The 19,348-nt window shown below is 36.8% G+C and overlaps 1 protein-coding gene across 1 annotated transcript; it reads left to right on the top strand.

Annotated features, from left to right (window-relative positions):
* Positions 1-1,640: 1,640 nt before the first annotated feature.
* Positions 1,641-18,506, top strand: arhgap42a (Rho GTPase activating protein 42a; the record flags this gene model as incomplete). The annotated part of the gene is made up of 24 exons (XM_079248193.1): positions 1,641-1,794; positions 3,927-4,022; positions 4,120-4,181; positions 7,620-7,691; positions 9,576-9,677; positions 9,776-9,886; positions 10,458-10,562; positions 11,112-11,241; positions 11,380-11,480; positions 11,897-12,006; positions 12,090-12,168; positions 12,324-12,363; positions 12,469-12,531; positions 12,623-12,697; positions 12,800-12,884; positions 12,964-13,022; positions 13,122-13,227; positions 13,439-13,598; positions 13,672-13,822; positions 15,585-16,268; positions 16,356-16,515; positions 16,833-16,904; positions 16,992-17,071; positions 18,418-18,506. The coding sequence occupies 24 exons, from the start codon at positions 1,641-1,643 to the stop codon at positions 18,504-18,506; spliced, it is 2,946 nt and encodes a 981-aa protein (XP_079104319.1).
* Between the last annotated feature and the right edge of the window lie 842 nt (positions 18,507-19,348).

Genomic DNA, 19,348 nt, shown 5'->3' with positions numbered 1-19,348 from the left:
CTTGGATCATTTGGCTGTTATTCAGCAATGCATTTATTTCATACTAGATAACTTGTTGTAGCCTTAAACCTTTCCATGGTAACCTAAATTGTTTACAACCAAAAAGTAAATTCACGGAGCACACTTTATTTTCATCTATAGAATGTTCTTTCAAAATCATATTAATTTCTGTTAATGATAAAAGACTAAATCACCGTTATGTGATGAAGAAAGTAAAAGGACTTCTCTTGCAACCAGCAACACAACATCCACACAATTTCATCATATTGACACCAACAAAATATTAACAAGCATTTACACACCAAAATATATAACATAGCTCTCTCTACATAATTTAACATCTGCTTTTTTACTTTCTTTTTTTCATTAGAACTTTTAATATAATTAAATTGAACTTTAGTTAAAAAAAAAATTCTATTAGAAGTGGATTGGTAGAATGGTAACTTATTGTTTACAGCTCATGACATCTGCTTTAATTATTCCTGAAACTTCGTAGGTATTAAGTGACTTCAGTTCCTGAGGGAACTTTAATTTCAAGTGAGACTGAAACTGACCTTTAGTTTTGAAACTTTAGGACTTAACTTCCACATAAACCTTTTTTTTTTTTTTTTTTTTTTACAAAGCAACACTTGTGGCAACTTTTTGTGTTCAACTTTCTAAACAAAGTATAAAACTGGGACAGTTTTCAGAACTCTCAACATGCATGTTTCAAACTCCAAGCAGATTTTTTCTTATGCCGCCTATTATGCATGGTGTTTCTTAAATTTCTTATAATAAACCCAATTGTCTTAACATTCTTTACATGTTACAAGGCCTTTTAAAATTTCAATTCACAATAGGGGTTTGATATCTTTGCCGCACACAGTGGACCTTTGGCTTTGTTTACTGTTTGGAGCTCATATGTAACCAAAATAAATTAATGTACATAATGAAGGAAGGTAGACTATATAATATATAAGGTCCAACATTTGATTTTTGGTGTAACAGTAAAAACCAAGCTGTGAAATTAACATGGGGACAATAAGGATAAAATTATTATTATTATTATTATTAGTAGTAGTAGTAGTCGTCGTAGTAGTAGTAATATTAGTATTATTGGGAGTAATTTTTATGTACACTGCTGTTAGCTGATTTCAACTCGCACCAGCAGGAGTCCTCCTGTTCCTATAGTAACAGGCCTTTGGTAAGAATCAAAGGTATGAGAGATTAGCTTTCACAGTTAGCCTGGTCGACAATTTTTATGCATCTTTAGAGAAAAGCTCTCTTGTTTTCGTTCTGTGACTCTGAGTCCTTTCTGTTTCCGTTTAAAAGTCGCTGATATGTAATAGCGACATTACATTTGAGGCTGCAGCATTTTTAAAGTAAAAGACCAAGCGCGAATTTCTCTTGACTGCTAGCCAAGCTCCTCTATCCAAGTCTCTCTGTTGGGTATTAATGTCCGGAAGTTCTGTGACGGGAGGAAGAAAAAAAGAAAAAAAAAAACATGAGCAAGGCATGTAAAAAAAGAGCTGGAAGAAACTAAAGACTAAGCTTGATCGGGTTTACTGAAACGGTGCTTTATGTGCAAGTTTTTTCATCGAGGGATCAGATATCTCATGTTACTTTAGTTCTCTAATAATTAGCTGTGCCTTAAGTTATCGATGGGTTTGCCGACGCTGGAGTTCAGTGATTCTTTCCTGGACAGTCCTGAGTTCAGAGACCGATTGCAATGCCATGAGATAGAACTGGAGCGCACCAACAGGTTTATAAAAGATCTAATCAAAGATGGAAACATGCTCATATCTGCTCTCAGAAGTAAGTAAACACTGACTACTAACTTATTTTCGGAGTAAATGTATGAATGAGAGTTAACTTGAGCGGGTCTACCCCATGATAACAGAGGGAAACCTAAGGCCACCAGTTCAGACATTGCAAGTAATGGACCTCAGCTTGCTGGAGACTCATTCTTACACACTTGGGTATAACAAGGGGCACATTTATATGATAATTACAGTGTTATGCGCAGGTTATGATGTCGTAACATGATGTAAAAATACCGTGCTAATCTTACAGATGGGTCAGACCGTTTTGTGTTGTTATTCTCGTTTTGAAATGTGAGCTTCTTTATCACTCTTTGTTAATCATTACAGATGATCAAACATTAAAAATAGAAATATGTAACTGTGTTTGCTTAACTAATGCCTTCTGGCACAATTTGAATGTCCTGCTATACTTAAGTTATTTTAAGTAAATTACTATTTTCTTGGAAAACACTACATAGTTTTTTAACAAAGGCATTTAAAATAATAGCTGCTTCGACTTTAAAGTGGAATGCATGATTTAACAAGCCATCCCTTATATTCTGTTTGGTAAATAAACCAGAAACATAATATCTGCGCATCATTGCATTCAAGTCTATTTGGAATTACTTTCTCAAGTCTTGTCATCGTTTTTTTCTTTTTTTCTTTTTTTTTTTTTAGATAAACAATGTGGACTTTGCACTTTGTGTTTTGTTTGTTTGTTTGTTTGTTTTTTTGTTAGTATTTAGTTAGGTTTTTTTTTTTAACTCTTTGGAAGATAAACAATTTGCTGAAATATACATATTGGTTTGGAGGTGGAAGCGTATGGATAAGATAAGAGCTCGAGAAATGAGGAACATGTGGTGACTGAGTGCAGTATGAAATGCTCACAGTTTGACTCATAGACTTCCTTTTAAATGAAAATATTGAGAGTTGTAAGAGTATGTCATGACCAGTTCATGTAAGAGACTAAAATGTATTTACATAAAATTATCCCTCTGTCTGGTCTAGATTATTTGACCAAACAGAGGCCAAATATATAGTTTTTAAATAAATAAAGTTTTTAAATACATAACTATAACTGATAAACAGCAACAGTAACTCAGTTTATTGTAATTCTCTTCTAATGGAAGAGAATGTTGCAAAGTAACAGGTACCAGGATACTGCTAATAGCTCATTGTGGCCCAGTTGGTCATAGACTAGGGTCTGTAAGGATTGGTTTTGCTTTCTTCAGATGATACAAAATCCCAGATAAGTTTTTGTATATTTCACACCTTTTATTGTATTTTTGAGCCCCTCTTACACATTTTTTGAGGGCCCACCACTGCAACAGTAGCTTACAAGTGTCAAAGTAACATCCATGTGGATGTCTGTGTGTGTGGGCTCTGCCAACAGAACATTGCTCTGTAAGATCATCAGTGTTACTTAACTTGTCACTGGTTCTAATGTTATAGCTAATTCATTTCTACTGCATGTTACAAATTTCTTAACTAATATGACAAGTTAAAAAATTACGCAGCAAAAAAAAAAAAAAAAAAAAAGAGAAGTATACAGAAGGAGCACATCTTTTTATCTAGCATTAATTTTTAACAGCTAATGAAGTAAGAGGCACTCGGTTAGACCTGTTAGTTGAAGTAATTGGTGTTGACACCTGCAGATATCTGCTGTGGTGCTGTTTGTATTAAACAGCTCTATGACATTGTTAGAGTGAAACTAAATGGTAACACTGCTGTCATGAACAATGCATCCTGAGTAAAACCACTGTGTGACGTTACTACAGTACAGTGCATAGAGTGCAGTTATTACTTTTGACAGATCTTTACTGTCTGGAAGCTTGTAAGAAGCCTTTCCAGTGTGTCCACCTTTTCACTTTTGACCCAGATACTAACATTACAACAGCCCAGTTTTCCCCCTGGGTTCACAAATATCACTGATGAAAACAGACCTTGCAATGCATCATAATCCCAATAAAGTTTCTCTCAGAAATCCTGTCAGCTGATTTAATTGATTGTGCAACAGCGTAATAATAATAGTTTGAATGCAACCTGATTTATGTTACCCGTATATGGCATTTGCGAGAAAATTGTGACATTTTACAAATAATTAACATGCTGGCTGTATGTGACTGTGTATTCTTTTTTTCTCAGGTCTTTCTCTTGCAGTGCAGCGGTTCTCCCAGTCTCTGCAGGAGTTCCAGTTTGAGTGTATCGGAGATGCTGAGACTGATGATGAAATAAATATAGGTGAGATTAAAAATGGTGCAAAATATTAGTAGAGACAGCATTGTATATGAAATATGAACAGAGTTTGCAGTTTGTAAGTGTGCAATTTCTTTTGCAGCGCTGTCTTTAAAGGAGTTCTCTCAGCTGTTAAGCACCATGGAGGAGGAGAGAAAACGACTGGTGAGAAAATGTTCCTAAATTACAGTTTGTGTAGTGCAAGTGAAGACCACAATGCACATTTTAAACAAGCAGGATTAAACTTGGGAGATTAATGGTTATTTGAAAAAAAAGTTGGTATTGCAACACATATGAACTTTAACATTTTAAATTAAAGCTTCAGAACATTCTCCTATGATAAAACCTTTGGGTGTCTTACATATTTATTCTATTGTGAACAGAAACCACAGGAAGGTGGTGATTCAGCCTCAAGTGAGGTTTCACACCTATAATTTTTGGTTAGAGCCAATATGAAATGTCTGAAAGTTTAGACCAAAGAACTTAGGTATGAAAGCAGCCTAAACAAATTTGTGTTAAAAAGGATTTTTCCCCTCAAATTGTTTTTTTAAACTCAAATATCTCTCATATGTCTGGAACAAGAGTTATCTTTAATCGCAAGATGGTTTTTAGTGGGGGAAAGCACAAAGTGCAAAATCCAAGGTTAAAATCATCATAAAAGTGGTAATTTGACTGCAACAATCAGCCGTTTATCGTGAAAACAGGACCCAAATTCACCATTTCACCATACCTGCATACCATCACGACCCTGCACTTAAGCTAACATTTATAATGATGGCCACAAATTATTAAACTGTTGTATATCTAAGTTTACTCTGACCTAAAATTGTTACAATTTGAAAGTCTCAATTTCACACTCTCATCTTAGGCACCTTCATTTTATCCTCCACACTGTTTCTCTCAAGGCTGTTCTTGATCTGGCTTTCCCAGAAGTCTTATTCACACATTTCTCCATGTTAACTGTGTGCCAGCAGCATTGTGCACACCATGGCATTTTGGGAAATGTGTTTGACTCAGAGACACTCCATCAGCTGGAGCCTTTTGTTTGAGAGTGACTAGAGTCTGGCACTCTGTGTGTGAAGGCAAACCTCTGTTCATTTGCAGTGGCTATGCATAGTATGCTACCTTATGTATAGTCCCTTGTGTGAGTGTGTTTGCCTTTGTGGCTGAGTGAACGGTCTGGTTGCAGAGGAACCATGTGGAACCTATTCTGCCAATTCCCCTGTGAGACTGAGCACAGCCCTGACTGCCTGGGAAAGTCTATAAAAGGATTCTCTGTGTGTTTCTCTGCCATCTTTCTCTCTCTCAGTCACCATGTGTGTGTGTATTGTGATTGTATGCTTTTCCACTCACTGTGACACAAAAACACCCCTCCTGATAGGTTTGAACTTCTAATAATACCATCACTATTAAGTTAAAGGACCCTTCAAGCAAATTGGTCCCTCTGAATATCCTGTCTATCCAAACTGAAAGGGCTGTTATTTAGACTTGACAGTGTCCCACAGTCTTGGAGTTTTCAGTTTCATCCTGCTTATTGTGATGTGGTGAAAAAAAATTATATTAAATAGTAGGCAAACCTCTCCTCAGGCAATATTACTGGACTTAACTGTGAAGATGGGGAAGGCATGATGCTTGCTTTGTGCTGGGAAGATATTTAGACTGTGACGCTTATATCAACAAGGCAAAACAAAGCAAGGCTTGACAGACTTTTCCAATAAATAGACTCATAAGTAAAGAGGTCTGAGAAGTAATATAAACACCAGAGCTCTGATAAGCATCCAGTAGTAGTTTTCTTACTTGTTTAAAGTCTGGAACTTGACCACAAGTTTCTCATATTTACTATACAACTACAAAAATCTCATAATTGTAACATAATTCTTCAGCCAAGCCTGAGCCAAGTCAGTTCTGTTTGTTTGTTTATCTGTCTGTGTGTTCGTCAGCAAGATTGCACTAAAACTATCTGGCAGATTTTCATTAAAGTCTGTGGAGAGCTGAACACTGGCAAATGGCAACTAATTTAATTTTGATGTGGGACCACATCACTTTCCTTAAAATTGCTAGGGACAACATTGGACCATGCTCTCTTTGTACTATTTTTGTTGGTTGAAATGGACTTAGACTTGACCCATTTTCACTTCACTGCTTTTCCTCAACACTTCCTAACGTTAAGTGCTTTTCCAGAATCAGCTAAATTAATTAGACAATTTTGCTATTATTCAACATGCATCTGTACTTTTCTTTAAATGTATCCATACGCATCGAATACTTTATGAAAAATTAATAATGTTGGATAGTTGGCAATAATTCCTAAAGTCATTACAAAGCCATGAAAATAATTGTGCTATGTGATTGATTTTTAAATTTTTTGGGGGGTTGGAGGGGTGGACTTGGATCTGTACTGATAAAAAAATAGCTTTGACTATATATTTTTGCAACTTTTTGTAATATTTTATTATGTAATTTGAACCAGAATAATCTTTGTATACACCAAAATTTGAGCACAAGAGACAATATTTCTGGTAAAAGTTAACTTGACTTTAGAATTCCTCTAGTGATGTCTTTTTTTGTATGATCTGCTAAATCTTAAGAATATCAAACATCTACTTGTAAGTTTAAATATATACGTTTTTTTCAGTTTACCCGCTATCTATTTCAAAACCAAATCAAGCTTTACATTACTTAATACATACATACATACATATATATATATATATATATATATATATATATATATATATATATATATATATATATATATATATATATATATATATATATATATATATATATATACATACATACATACATATATATATATATATATATATATATATATATATATATATATATATATATATATATATGTACATACATGTACATATGTGTGTGTGTGTGTGTATATAATTTAACTGTGTGCATTTAATTTAACCTATATTACAATATTTCGTCGTCTATAATAAAATGTTTGCAATAAAACAAAATCAGTTTGCTATGAGGGCTAAAATTAAAATATAGTGAAATAATTGCTAATTAACTGTATTCATGGTAACCTGTTCAATTAATTGTGATATGATTTGAGGCCATATTGTCAAGCCCTACTTGAATTTTTTTTTTCTAAAAGAAATAGGTATGAAACGATGTGGAATATCTTATCATTTGAAGAAACCAAACTAGCTTAAAAATTAGATATACTTCTGTACAGATACAAACTTGTACTTTTATTGTTAAATAATGCATATTAAGCGGTGTTACATTGACATCTGGTAATTTATATTTATTTATTTAAATGTGGAGGGTGCAGGACTGGTAACAGAGGTTAACCACTCTGGGCCAATGAGCAAAGCTCTAAACCCCAAATGCTCCCTGGGTAACGTAATACAGAAGCCCACTGCTCTTTTTACAACTATGATGGAGAAAATACAGCAACACAATTTTTTTCAGCTGGGATTAGTAAAGTTTTAATTATTAATATTATTATTAATTGAAGTTGCTGCTTCAGCCCTCACAAGACTGTCACTGAACTGTCGGGATCTTTTTTTCTGATCTTGTTACTTACTGATACTACACACTGCGCTGACCACCATGCTTCTTTTTTTCCCTCAGATCCAGAATGCTGATGATGTTTTGATTGCACCGCTTGAGAGGTTTCGAAAGGAACAAATTGGAGCTGTAAAGGTATATCTGCAGTGGCTTGTAGTAAGGGGTAACTTGATAGCTTAGTGGAAATGCATGTTTTGCTCTGGATTATGCAGTGCCTGAAGTGCTGCTCTGTTATGGTCCAAATTGAGCTTGTAGTTGGTGATCAGAAAATCCAGTATGTTCCGATAAATGATGGATCACAGTCTGGTGTCAACAACAAGGTCATGGGAACGAAGGACTAGGAGGGAAGGCAGAGAGCACGTCACAGACAGAGAGATAGTTGAACTCTGAGAGACAATATAAACACAAAGGGAATGTGGTGTCTGCTTTCAACAGCTGTCCCATTATTATTATTTTTTTTTAGTATAGGTCATATCTTTGTCCCTTCTGACAAAAATAAGGAAATAGGCAGCAATGTCAGGTGTTTGGCAGAGTTTATAAATGACTGGTTACACTTTAATCCAGGTCCGAAAGTTAAATGAGAAATTTCTGTGCATTGGTGGAAGAAACTGTTCTGCCTCAAGAATGTAGCAAGAGTGTGTGAGTAGCACATCCTCTCTATGATGTTGCTGAATGAAAAGAAAAAAAACAACAGTAGATTAATTTGGGACTTAAATGCTGCAACTCTTTTGGAACAGAATTGCTTTCCTCAATAATTTGGCAGATTCTGTTCATTAAAATTATTAATGACTATGCTGCACTTTGTCACTGCTTTTTGGTCCCTAAAAACTGGAGCTTGACTTTGTTCCAAAATCCCTGTAATCTTGGGATTTCATAGTAGCTTTGTGGCATATGTTGATGGATATAGGAAAACCGCTCCCTGTTCCTGTGTCCAATAACACTTTCAGTTTGTCCAGTACTAGTAGTTTATACAAAAAACACATTACCATCCACATGTGTTCTTGTTGTCATTCATGCTCTAATTATGCTCACATTTTGTACAAATGTCTAATTGGATAATATGGTGACTTTCATTGTTCAGTTTTTTTCTTGTTCATGCAGAAAAGTGTTGGCAGGGTATGTGTGCCAGCACTTTATTCATAGCCCACCACCAAGCAGTGTCGACTACACCTTACATCTAACTTGTCACACATATATTGATAAAAGCCACTCTCCAGCATCGGTCAGTGTCCAGCTGATCTGCTCCAACAAATACAGCAGGGTTTTGAGTCTAACACATTCAAGACCAGTTCAAGATAAATGCTCTGGGCCAGAGCAGTTTTTTTTTTTTTTTTTTTTTTTTGGGTTACTGTGGTGATGACCTTTCTCACATTGTCTAAAAAAAAGAACAGTGGTAATGAAACTAGTCTTAGATTTCAAGCTGGAAATGTTTGGAATGCATTTTACAGAGAGATCTTCTGTTCACATGTGGCCACATGCGGTCTCTCTTTATTTGGAACACTTGAAAGACAATTATAGTAAGTTGACAATATGACGAACCCAAAATGACATGGAAGGATTGTGACCATATTTCTCTTTTAGTCACAGGCCGAATTTGCGATTCTATAATTGGTTAGCTACCTTTAAACTGTGATGATAGTATATAAATGTACTGCCAGGTTGAACATGAGTGTGAAGCCTCATCATTATAGAACTTGTTGCAACAACAATCATGGGATTGTGACTCTATTCTATGTGACTCATTGAAACTACTTTAATATGTTTTGTTAAATTCCTTCAAAGCCTTACTAATTATTATATGATTCTGGACAGATGTCATGTATGTCATTAGCAATTCTTCTGATTGCGGCAGTCAAACAACATCAAGATGGCATTCCTTGTGGTTGGTTTAAAAGGGATAAGGGCTATAAAAAGAGGATGATACTCAAGTAGTTAAAGCATGCCATTCTTTCTTATATTAAAGTGTACTTTGTAAAGGCTTTATTGTTTATGTCCTCTCTGTTCCTATGTCTTTGTCAGGAAGGAAAAAAGCAGTTTGACAAGGAAACAGAAAGGTATTACTCTGTGCTGGAAAAACATCTCAGCCTGTCCTCTAAAAAGAAGGAATCCCAGCTGCATGAGGTAATCACTCAGATTCTTACAAAGTCTCAACAAGTTCCTCCCACACGTGTTAAGTAACTTCAACTACTGTTTGTGCGTTGTGGCTGGTTGTCTTGCAGGCTGACACACAGATGAGTAAAGACCGGCAAGTTTTTTATGATGCATCTCTGCAGTATGTCTTCAAAATCCAAGAAGTGCAAGAGAGAAAGAAGTTTGAGTTTGTGGAGCCTGTGAGTTCACATTACATATATCTACTTATTTCCTTACTGTTAAACACCTTATTACATTTATTGTTTATGTTATGTTAAGATAGTAAGAAACAATGTGTCATCAGAAGAAAATAGAAGTGATGTGACTTTACTGTACTCTTTTCACACAGTGTTGTAAACGTCATCATAACTGCAGCCAAGCCATTAACAAGTGTGTACATGTAAACACGATCATAGGAAAACAGCTGAGCCATGTTCTTAAAAACATACATTACACACACTGTTTGGTTGGTGATAAAAATGTTTAACGATAGATATCAGTAAAAGCTGCTTCCTGTTGCTGGAGCAGCACTTCCTGTGAGGAGATTTCTTCTGGCTGACAGAGAGGGAAACTCTTTGTTGTAAAGTAAACAAGGGGCAGCAAACCAAACATGGGGCAGAATTTAAGGGGGGTGGCGGGGTTCTCCAGCAGTCAATTTGATTGATTGAACAGATGACTGACAGTCATGCTTTTTCAATCCTTTCATGCTATTCTACACTCCTAAGCTCCGAGCTAATGTTCCTCCGGTGGGTCTCTCCCTCTGCTCCTCAGTTATTAGCCTTCTTGCAGGGGTTGTTAACATTCTACCATGAAGGCTATGAGCTGGCCAGTGAGTTCGAACCCTACAAGCAGCAGCTTCAGTTCAACCTACAAAATGTAAGTGTTTGTTTACCTGAAAATCCCAAATCAATTCTGCACAAATTTTACACATTCATGTGCTCAAACCTTTGCATGTTTCTGTATTTACAAGCAGAAATGACAAGACAGCCTGCAACATTTGGCCGATTTCCTGAAACAGTGCAGTTCATCTAACCTTTGTTACATTAGAAATAGTTTCTGTGGTAATCAGTCCAACTTTGTTTCTCAAAAGAATTGAGAAGCCTGTGGTCACACCAACTTTTTTTTCATCCAGTTCAAATGTTTATCTGAACATGCAAAGCAGGTCTCTGTGCAGGGGCTTTTCCTTTTTGTCCTTTTTTGTTTTTCATATGTGTTCAAAGCTGCCATTATTTTATTTATATAATTATTATTGTATTTATTAAATCAGGATTAAGAGAAGTATAAAAAACTAAACTGTGGTAAACCATAAAGCCAGACTGATAATCTATTAACTTATCCACTTTATCAAAGACTTTCTATGGTCTATGATCTTGAAAAATTTATACAAGCATCTTTCCAACATGGTTTTTTATGTTTGTTATTAAGGCTCGGAACAATTTTGAAAGTACTCGTGCTGAGGTTGAGAGGCTGATGAAGAGGATCCGATCTGCTGAAGAGGACTTCAAAGCCCCCAGTTGTTATACCATGGAGGGTTATTTGTATATACAGGAGAAACGTGAGAGACATTTTCCACTAATACTTCACCTATTTCTCATGTATACCTTAAGGAAAATCAATTACCAGTTATAAATAAACTTAAAATACACAACCCTACTCAGTTGAACCTGTGTTGATCTAATTATTTATTATGCAGGTCCATTGGGAAGTGTGTGGACCAGATACTATTGTACTTATGAGAGGAGCTCAAAGATGTTCACCATGAGCAACATTGAAGCCAGACCAGCCAGCAGACAGGTGAGTTGTCGCCACACACCAACACACCAGTGTGTTAGTTTCTATGATGTCCCATTTTTTTCATCAGACATTCTGTCACAGCTTTCCAAACAGTGCCACAAGTTGTATGTTTTACGATTCCTGCCAGCTCAGAAGCTGATCAAAACATCCACTCAAAGCCACTCAAGTCCTCTAATATTTTAAATAGCTTCTTACAAATTGCTATATGATGTCATATTAATACAACTTTGATGAAAACATATGTATGAACTTTTCTGCTCAGGTTATTTTATCCTATTTTATCACAGACTGAAATTCAGTACACACAAAAATCCTGATATGTTCCAAAACATTAAGCAGCACTTCTCCCTTAGTGTAACATCAACAGTTATGACTTCAATACAGGTTTTGCGTTGTAAATGCCCTTCTGTTAACAGAATGGTGTGGTGAACAGCACCCCAGAGATGTTCAGGTTACGCTCGTGTGTCCGAAGGAAGACGGAATCAATCGACAAACGCTTCTGCTTTGACATCGAGGTGGTGGAGAGGTAGGATGGAAATAACTGTGTGCATAAAAGTATGATTTGAGATGTGGACGCTTAATTAAGCTCAGGTGAAATTATTCTTGCAGACATGGAGTCATCACACTGCAAGCAGTCTCAGAGGCCAACAGACGGCTGTGGATGGAGGCAATGGATGGAAAGGAACCAGTATGAACACATTCACAATTATATAGATAAAATCATACAGATGAAGAACTTCAACTGTTGCAAAGGCAGCCGTCCCATTCATATTATACTGTACTAATACTATTTTTGACATGTTTTAAAGGTGCACAGCTAACATTTTATAATCTTTTTTTCAGATTTACACTCTTCCTTCTCTGCTCAGCAAAAAAGAGGAAAGTAAGTGTGAAGTTCGAATAAGAAGATTCTGATTATTAGGAAGTATTGTTAATGCCTTCAAGTGTCTGAGAATTGTCTTTAAAACATTGACTGTTTGTTCAACAGCATTTCTCAACGAGTCAGGCTTCAACTTTGTCAAGAAGTGCGTTGAACTGCTTGAAACAAGAGGTATTCCTCACTTTTTCAAAGTTTCAATGAGTAAAAAGGTCAGTGCTGTTTTTATTGTATGTACTGATGTTTACATTAAACTCATCTGCAGGCCTCTCCACTCTGGGATTGTACAGGACAGGAGGAGTAAACTCTAAAGTACAGCGGCTGATGTCGAGCGTGTTCTGTATGTTGCTGTTCTTTCTGAAAAAACACATTTTTTCCAACACAACAAATGTCTGGTGTATTTAAAAATCAGCACAGTAATAATTTCTCATCTTTCCTGCAGCATCCACAGCTCCATCCGACATACAACTAGATGGAGACACCTGGGACAACAAGACCATAACCAGTGGTCTGAAGGATTATTTTAGGTAACAGTAACAAACTACAAATCAGCTTTTTCCAAATAAAACTTCTGTCTAGTTAAGTCTTATTTTCTTGTGCTCAAAGGTGTCTGGCAGAACCACTACTGACCTACAGACTGCACAAAGAATTCATCCGGGCTGCAAGTAAGATCTATCTTCCTCTTTCAAGACAAAAAAAAATACATAACCAAAGAGATGGAAACATTTCAGCAATTTTTGAGTAAAATTTCTCTTTAACTACAGAGTATGATGACCAGAAATACAGAGTGAGAGCAATTCATGCTCTTGTACACAAACTACCTGAAAAAAACAAAGCAATGTTGGACCTCTTAACTAACCACCTCCTCAAGTATGTAAATATTACTTTCATGGTGCTTTCATTGTTCACCTTTCACAACAGCCTCTGTCTTAAAAGGTTTTTTAAATTAATCACTTTGTCACAATTATTGGTTCTCTTTTTTAATGTAATTTTATGTTACTGATTTTACTTCTTGTTTAAACACTTTATATGTCCACAGCATGTTGTTGAATATGCACACTCATTGTATATGTGTGTATAGGGTGTCTGCTCACAGTGATCAGAATCTGATGACTGTGTCCAACCTGGGAATGATCTTTGGCCCTACATTAATGAGGTCACAAGAAGAGACCGTGGCCGCCATGATGAACATCAAGTTTCAGAACATTGTGGTGGAGATAATCATCGAAAATCATCACAAGGTGAGCTTAAGACATGTTTTCTCGCACCAGTGTAAACATGTGCACATCATAATTACGTGTGTGTTCCTGATAGATTTTTGGCGAAGCTCCAGACCTGTCAGTGCCACTTCCTCAGGCTCCGTCCTCACGATCAGCTCCTCGGAGGAGTAAGGCCATTTGTCTCTCATCTGGGAAGAGAAAGCCCCGTCTGTACCCGCCGGCTCTCTGCCTGGCAGACAACGACAGTGAGTCTTTCTATATAGGTCATAACTGCATTCTCTCATCAAACCAATAATCATGGTCAGCTGGAAATGCTCTTACTAGACTTCAGTTCCTTTTCATGGGCTACCTTATACTTATCAGCAGTACACAGAATTTTCTCTGCAAGTATTTTGGGAATTTACATTATGTAATTTGTCATTTGTCACTTTTAATTAAGACTGTATCGAAAAAAGATCATTTTATTTTGTCCTAAGTTTGTAATCATTCTTCCAGAGTAGCCAAAAAACTGCGTCCCATAACTTCTTAATCTGATTTGTAACCAAAACAGAAATAAATATGCATTCTGAGTTAGCTGCATCTAAGGAAACATGTTTTTAACCACTCAGTTAAACATCAATGATTCAGTCAACAAACATTATTATTTGGGCTTTAACAGTACAATACTGAGTGTTGTCTGCGATGGACTGACGGCTTGTCCAGGGTGTACCCTGCCTCTCATCCGATGATTGCTGGAATAGGCTCCAGCTTCCCGCTACCCTTAATTGGACTAAGCGGTTAAGAAAATGAATGAATCAATGAGCAGTGTTTGCGCTTGGTGCTGGTTGTGTGCCCATTATCAGATATATTTACTCCAATGCTTAGGGGATACCAGACCATTAGACCAGCCCAAACTTTTTTACAGCATTACTTCAGAATTCAGAACATAAATCTTTGTTGTCGTAAATTTCCTGACATGTTTTCCCAGCAAACCTTGTAACCAGCTCTTCCCTGACTTTAAAGACCATTTTCAATGAAAGTCTCATGTTAACCTAGTTAACATGTCCATAAGGTGTTAGTGTGTGAGAAACATTTAACAAAGTAAGTTCACATAAAAACACACAAGGAACCAATGCATTAGCTTGTGGTTAATGGACTTGTTACAGCTTTCAGCCAGGAAGACGGATTGTTTTTGGAGCATGAGGGAACTTGCAAGACTTCAAATTTTTTTTTTTTTACTCATGGTGGAAAATTTCAGTGTCATGATGAACAGTAGTTGTTTTAACATAAGTATCTGGGTCAGCCACGCATCCTCTATCACTGAACAAACATTTCAGGAAGCAAAGACAGGAAGTGTCCCCATAGATTTTTAAGCCCATAGATGGTCATATATTTTTATAATGAACTGAAGTTACTCCATGCTTAGACAAGAACTAGTTGAATGAGTGTCTTAAACTGATGCATTTTTATCTATGTTGCATCAAATCTGTGAGAAAAAAATCCCCCAACAAGCATTGCATAACTCTATCTATTAAAATATTTTATTAAAAAGAAAATAAAGCTCTAAAAACTTGAGTTTCTGCGTTTCTGCTTACAAGTATCTCTCAGAGCTCACTGTGCTCATCTTCTTCACTGAGCTCTAAATTAATATGCTGCTCAAAGCTACACAGAGGCTGAATGGAATGTAATTAGTTTTGTTTTATTGTTTTGCTGGTTAAAATATTTAGTAATAAGTAAACACACTGAAATTGAGACATAAAGGCAGTGGTAAATATAAAAGTTAGGGGATGATAAAAAGAGAGTTCTGGGAACAGCATTAATTTGTACACTTTGTACTCAGCTGCATTTTTTTCCTTGGGTAAACTGGCGACATTATTACAATAAACTCTGTTACCGTCTGTCCACTATGTTTAAAATACTTTGAAACTATTTATGTATAAGTAAAGTCAATGTTGTTATTCAACTGAGCTAAACAGCAAAAAAGAAGTTCAGTGTGTATGTGAGGTGACGCTTCCTTTGTTCCCTTAGGTGACACATTCAGTAGCAGCCCCAGCACGACTCCAATGGGCAGCCAGGAGTCTTTGTCCTCCCACTCCTCTGAAAAAAACGGCTTGTCTCAAACCTCTTCTCCATCCTCTCCTACTGTCGAGCCCAGCTCTCCCACCACAACGCAGTCGTCTGCTCCTGCAGCTTCCTCCTGCTCTCCATCACACAACTCCTCCAATGGGAAAGATCAGAGGGAGCCATCAAACGGCACCCCCTCTCCACACCTAACGCCTTCCTCTTCCTGGACCTCCCCCCTCGCTTCGGCTGAGCAGACTTCCTCTCAGTCCTCCTCCACGTCCTCTTTACTCTCTGCAGTGGAGAAATCTTTTAATAGAAACTCAACTGCCTCTTTTTCTTCTGTGAAAGAGTCGAGACCTCCCTCCAGAGCATCTGCATCCACTGCCTCCCTCCAGCACTCATCAGTGGAGCCGGATGAACCGGTTCCGAGAGCAGCATCGGCCTCCTTGCTAAAGAGCACTCATTTAGGGGATCAAAGAAACAAGTCCAATTCTGCTGTCACGGAAACCAGAGTGACTGAGACGACCTCTCCTCAGAAACACATTGCTGCTTGCAGGACGGCTTCCTCCTCCTCTTCATCCTCCTCCTCATTGTTTCCCTATCATCTCTCCACATCTTCCTCTCTCACCTCCCTGCACATCTCTGAGGGTATGTGTGTGTGTTTTCTTCTAGATAAACTTGCGCTACCTGTTATTCTTTTGAGGCATGGGTCTGATCTCTTGTGCTGTATGACAGATTATAAAAGCTGTCATGGATCAGTGCACAGCCTCATGTCACTGGACCCACAGGAGGCCGCACAAATGAGGAAAACGTCACACAATCGCTGTGCCTCCGATCTGACTCCCAAACACTCTGCTGCCACATCCAGCAATGGTTACCAGAGGCCTGGCTCACTGTGAGTGTCTGATTTCATCTCAAAGTTTGTATATCATAGTGCATCCGAGTTGGTTCCTCATTCTTTTCTAAGTTATCTAAGTTACAAGAAAGAAAAGTTCAGGAGGAAGTTTTTCTTTGTTTTGCAGCTTGCATGAAACTGAAACTTGTAAACAGCAGATCTGATTCCAGGACTGATTACTTAGTCCTGATCTGTAGCAAGACTTGCACATTGTTTGGTGTTTAGCTTCTGATTATGTGTTTTGGGTTCTGACTCTCTCGCTCAGTCTCAGGAAATTACCTCAGAAAACGTTTCCAACTTCATTTGCTTTGTTTCAGATTGTCGGTCGGACAACCACAGCGGGAGAGTTCTGTGTTCTCCTCCGCTTTAGACATATGTTCCTCTGGAAGGTACATTCACTCTAAGATAGACATATTGATAGATGAAATCCTCATTAATTTGCATCTTAAATCAGTCTTTTAATTTATTCCTTACAGAGAAGCAAAAGCTCTTTACTCCTGTGAGGCTGAGCACAGCCATGAACTAAGCTTTCCACAGGGGGCGCTGTTCTCAAACGGTAAGATTTCATTTCCTTGGGGAGTTTTTACCCCATCCACACCTTGAATTAACATTTGATCTGTACATGAACAATAAATCATTATCAGTAGGTCTTTGCATTCACACCAGCTATTAAAATATGACGTGTTTATCTCACGCTCCCGAACTGGGATCAGGAATCATCAGGTATGCTGCTAACGGCAACTTTCTCTTGCTTGTTGAAGAGAATTTTTCCTTAACCAGAAAAAAAGAAACTCTCCATTTTTATTAGTTAAATTAGGTGTAAATGTGTTGCTGTTTATTAAGGAGCCACGTTTTAGGACTGTTTTATTTATTCCTAAAAGCAATCTGAATGTACCGAAGATTTTTCATGACACACAAAACTGAGCCATTTTTCTTTGGATTGTTAAAGAACAATGTGATAAAATATTGTATTCAGTTAAATGCAGTGTAACATAGGGGATTATCACAGACACTGGAGAACTGAAAATTGGTTTTAGTGCTCATCCAGGTTGGCTTCACTGAGTTTTAAAATGTCTTATACAAGAGCAGCCTTGTAAAGGCTGCACAGTTTAATGGCTTACTGGGAAATTAAACTAAAGAATAAATAAAATTGTTGAGTGATGCACATATCATAGTTCCTCGGCTGATTCCAATTCCCAGCCTTTTCTTTTAGCCCGACATGCTGTTTCCAGTTACAGCTGATCTAAATTTTCTTCCATCGTCTGCAAACAAAATCATTTTTTGTAACTTTTGTTTTGACAGTAAATCAACAATACTGTTTACATTTTCTCCAAGGCTCCACCAGGCTGTAGTTTCCTCTGTAACTGCTCCAATTTCTTGCAATAGAGTTGTTTTCAAAATCCAACAGACAGGGATGTAGTCATGTTTATCCATGCATACACCAGATTATAGGTCCTTTACGTTTTGCTTCTTAGAATTTACCTTAAAATATAACAATGTATCACACAACAGGAAACTTATTTCTTAGCCTTGAAATACCTTCAGCTCAGCATCATTTATTTAAAACTGATCAGCTGATCAAATTGAAAATTTGCAAGTTATTAGCCAGTCAACCAGTGCAAAGTTTGTGAGTATTTTAGGCACCTATATAATGTACTATAAGTGTAAAATTTAATGTCAACCTTTGCCTCTGTGTTTTTGAACCAGCACTGAGACAGCTGCAGATATGAAATCTTTATAACATGAGTATACAGTTCACTGTAAATCTGTGCTATACTAACAGAACCTATAAGGTGACATATATGATGAAGATAAAAATTTCATGCCCTTATAAATTCTCATACAAGATTAAATTGGTTTATTTAATACATACTTGATCTGCTGAGTCATTTGTGTTTGCAGTGTACCCATCAGTGGAACCAGGCTGGCTTCAAGCGACATACAACGGGTCAACGGGCCTCGTACCTGAAAACTACGTCACATACATCTGACAGAGCAGATGATGTCCTCAACTTGTCACTGAAGCACATGCACATATTTCTTGTAACTGTGATTGTTATCACTGACTACTGTGCCAGAGTATAAATAATCTGTGTACTGTATATAACCATTGAATGTGTTTTTAAACAGCTTATTATGTAGTAGATGTTAATATTTGACTTGTTGTCTGACTTTGGTTCAGATCACTAATCAGCTCTTATGTATTTGTGTTCATTAGTCTCTGAAAATCATGTGCATACAGTAAACATGTGTAGAAAGTACTGGAGAACAGTATTTTTTCCATTAATCAAGATAATTTATGTTTAATGATATAACTGTCTAGAAATGACCTGTTCACATCTCTGTGCCTGAAATGACATGAACTGTCTGAATTTTTCCAAAACATTTCTCTTATAAACTTTTGTTTTTTTCTTTTGATAAAAAGAAAAATAAAACTTTTAGAAATTGGATCTCCTTTGTAGTTTACTGTTGGGTATGTTATGTATGTATATTAAATTTCTAAACGCAAAAAAAGTAATTATCTTCTCTCTGAATCAGATTTTAGTCTTTACTAAAAGATCTGAGGAGTTTATCCTTTCATGAGAGAGCGTGCATGGTGACAGCTCACTCTGCGACATCTGCGATATGCTGCAGTCCCTCATGACCAGGATCAGGATGAAGAGTGTTACAACATGGACGGAGGGTTGATGCTTTTTTTTACGTTTCCTTCCATGAACCTGTTGCTGGCTCATGATTAAATTTACTGTCATTAAGTCAATTTTAAAAAATCTGTGTATGTTGCAAAAAAACTAACTCTTATGTACTTTTATTCACAGGACAGAGAAACTGTAAA

The sequence above is a fragment of the Telmatherina bonti genome (assembly GCF_933228915.1).
Source record: "Telmatherina bonti genome assembly, chromosome: 10".
Lineage (NCBI taxonomy): Eukaryota > Metazoa > Chordata > Actinopteri > Atheriniformes > Telmatherinidae > Telmatherina > Telmatherina bonti.
The sequence above is the reverse complement of the archived record's forward strand: the minus strand, read 5'-3'. Positions and strand labels throughout refer to the sequence as shown.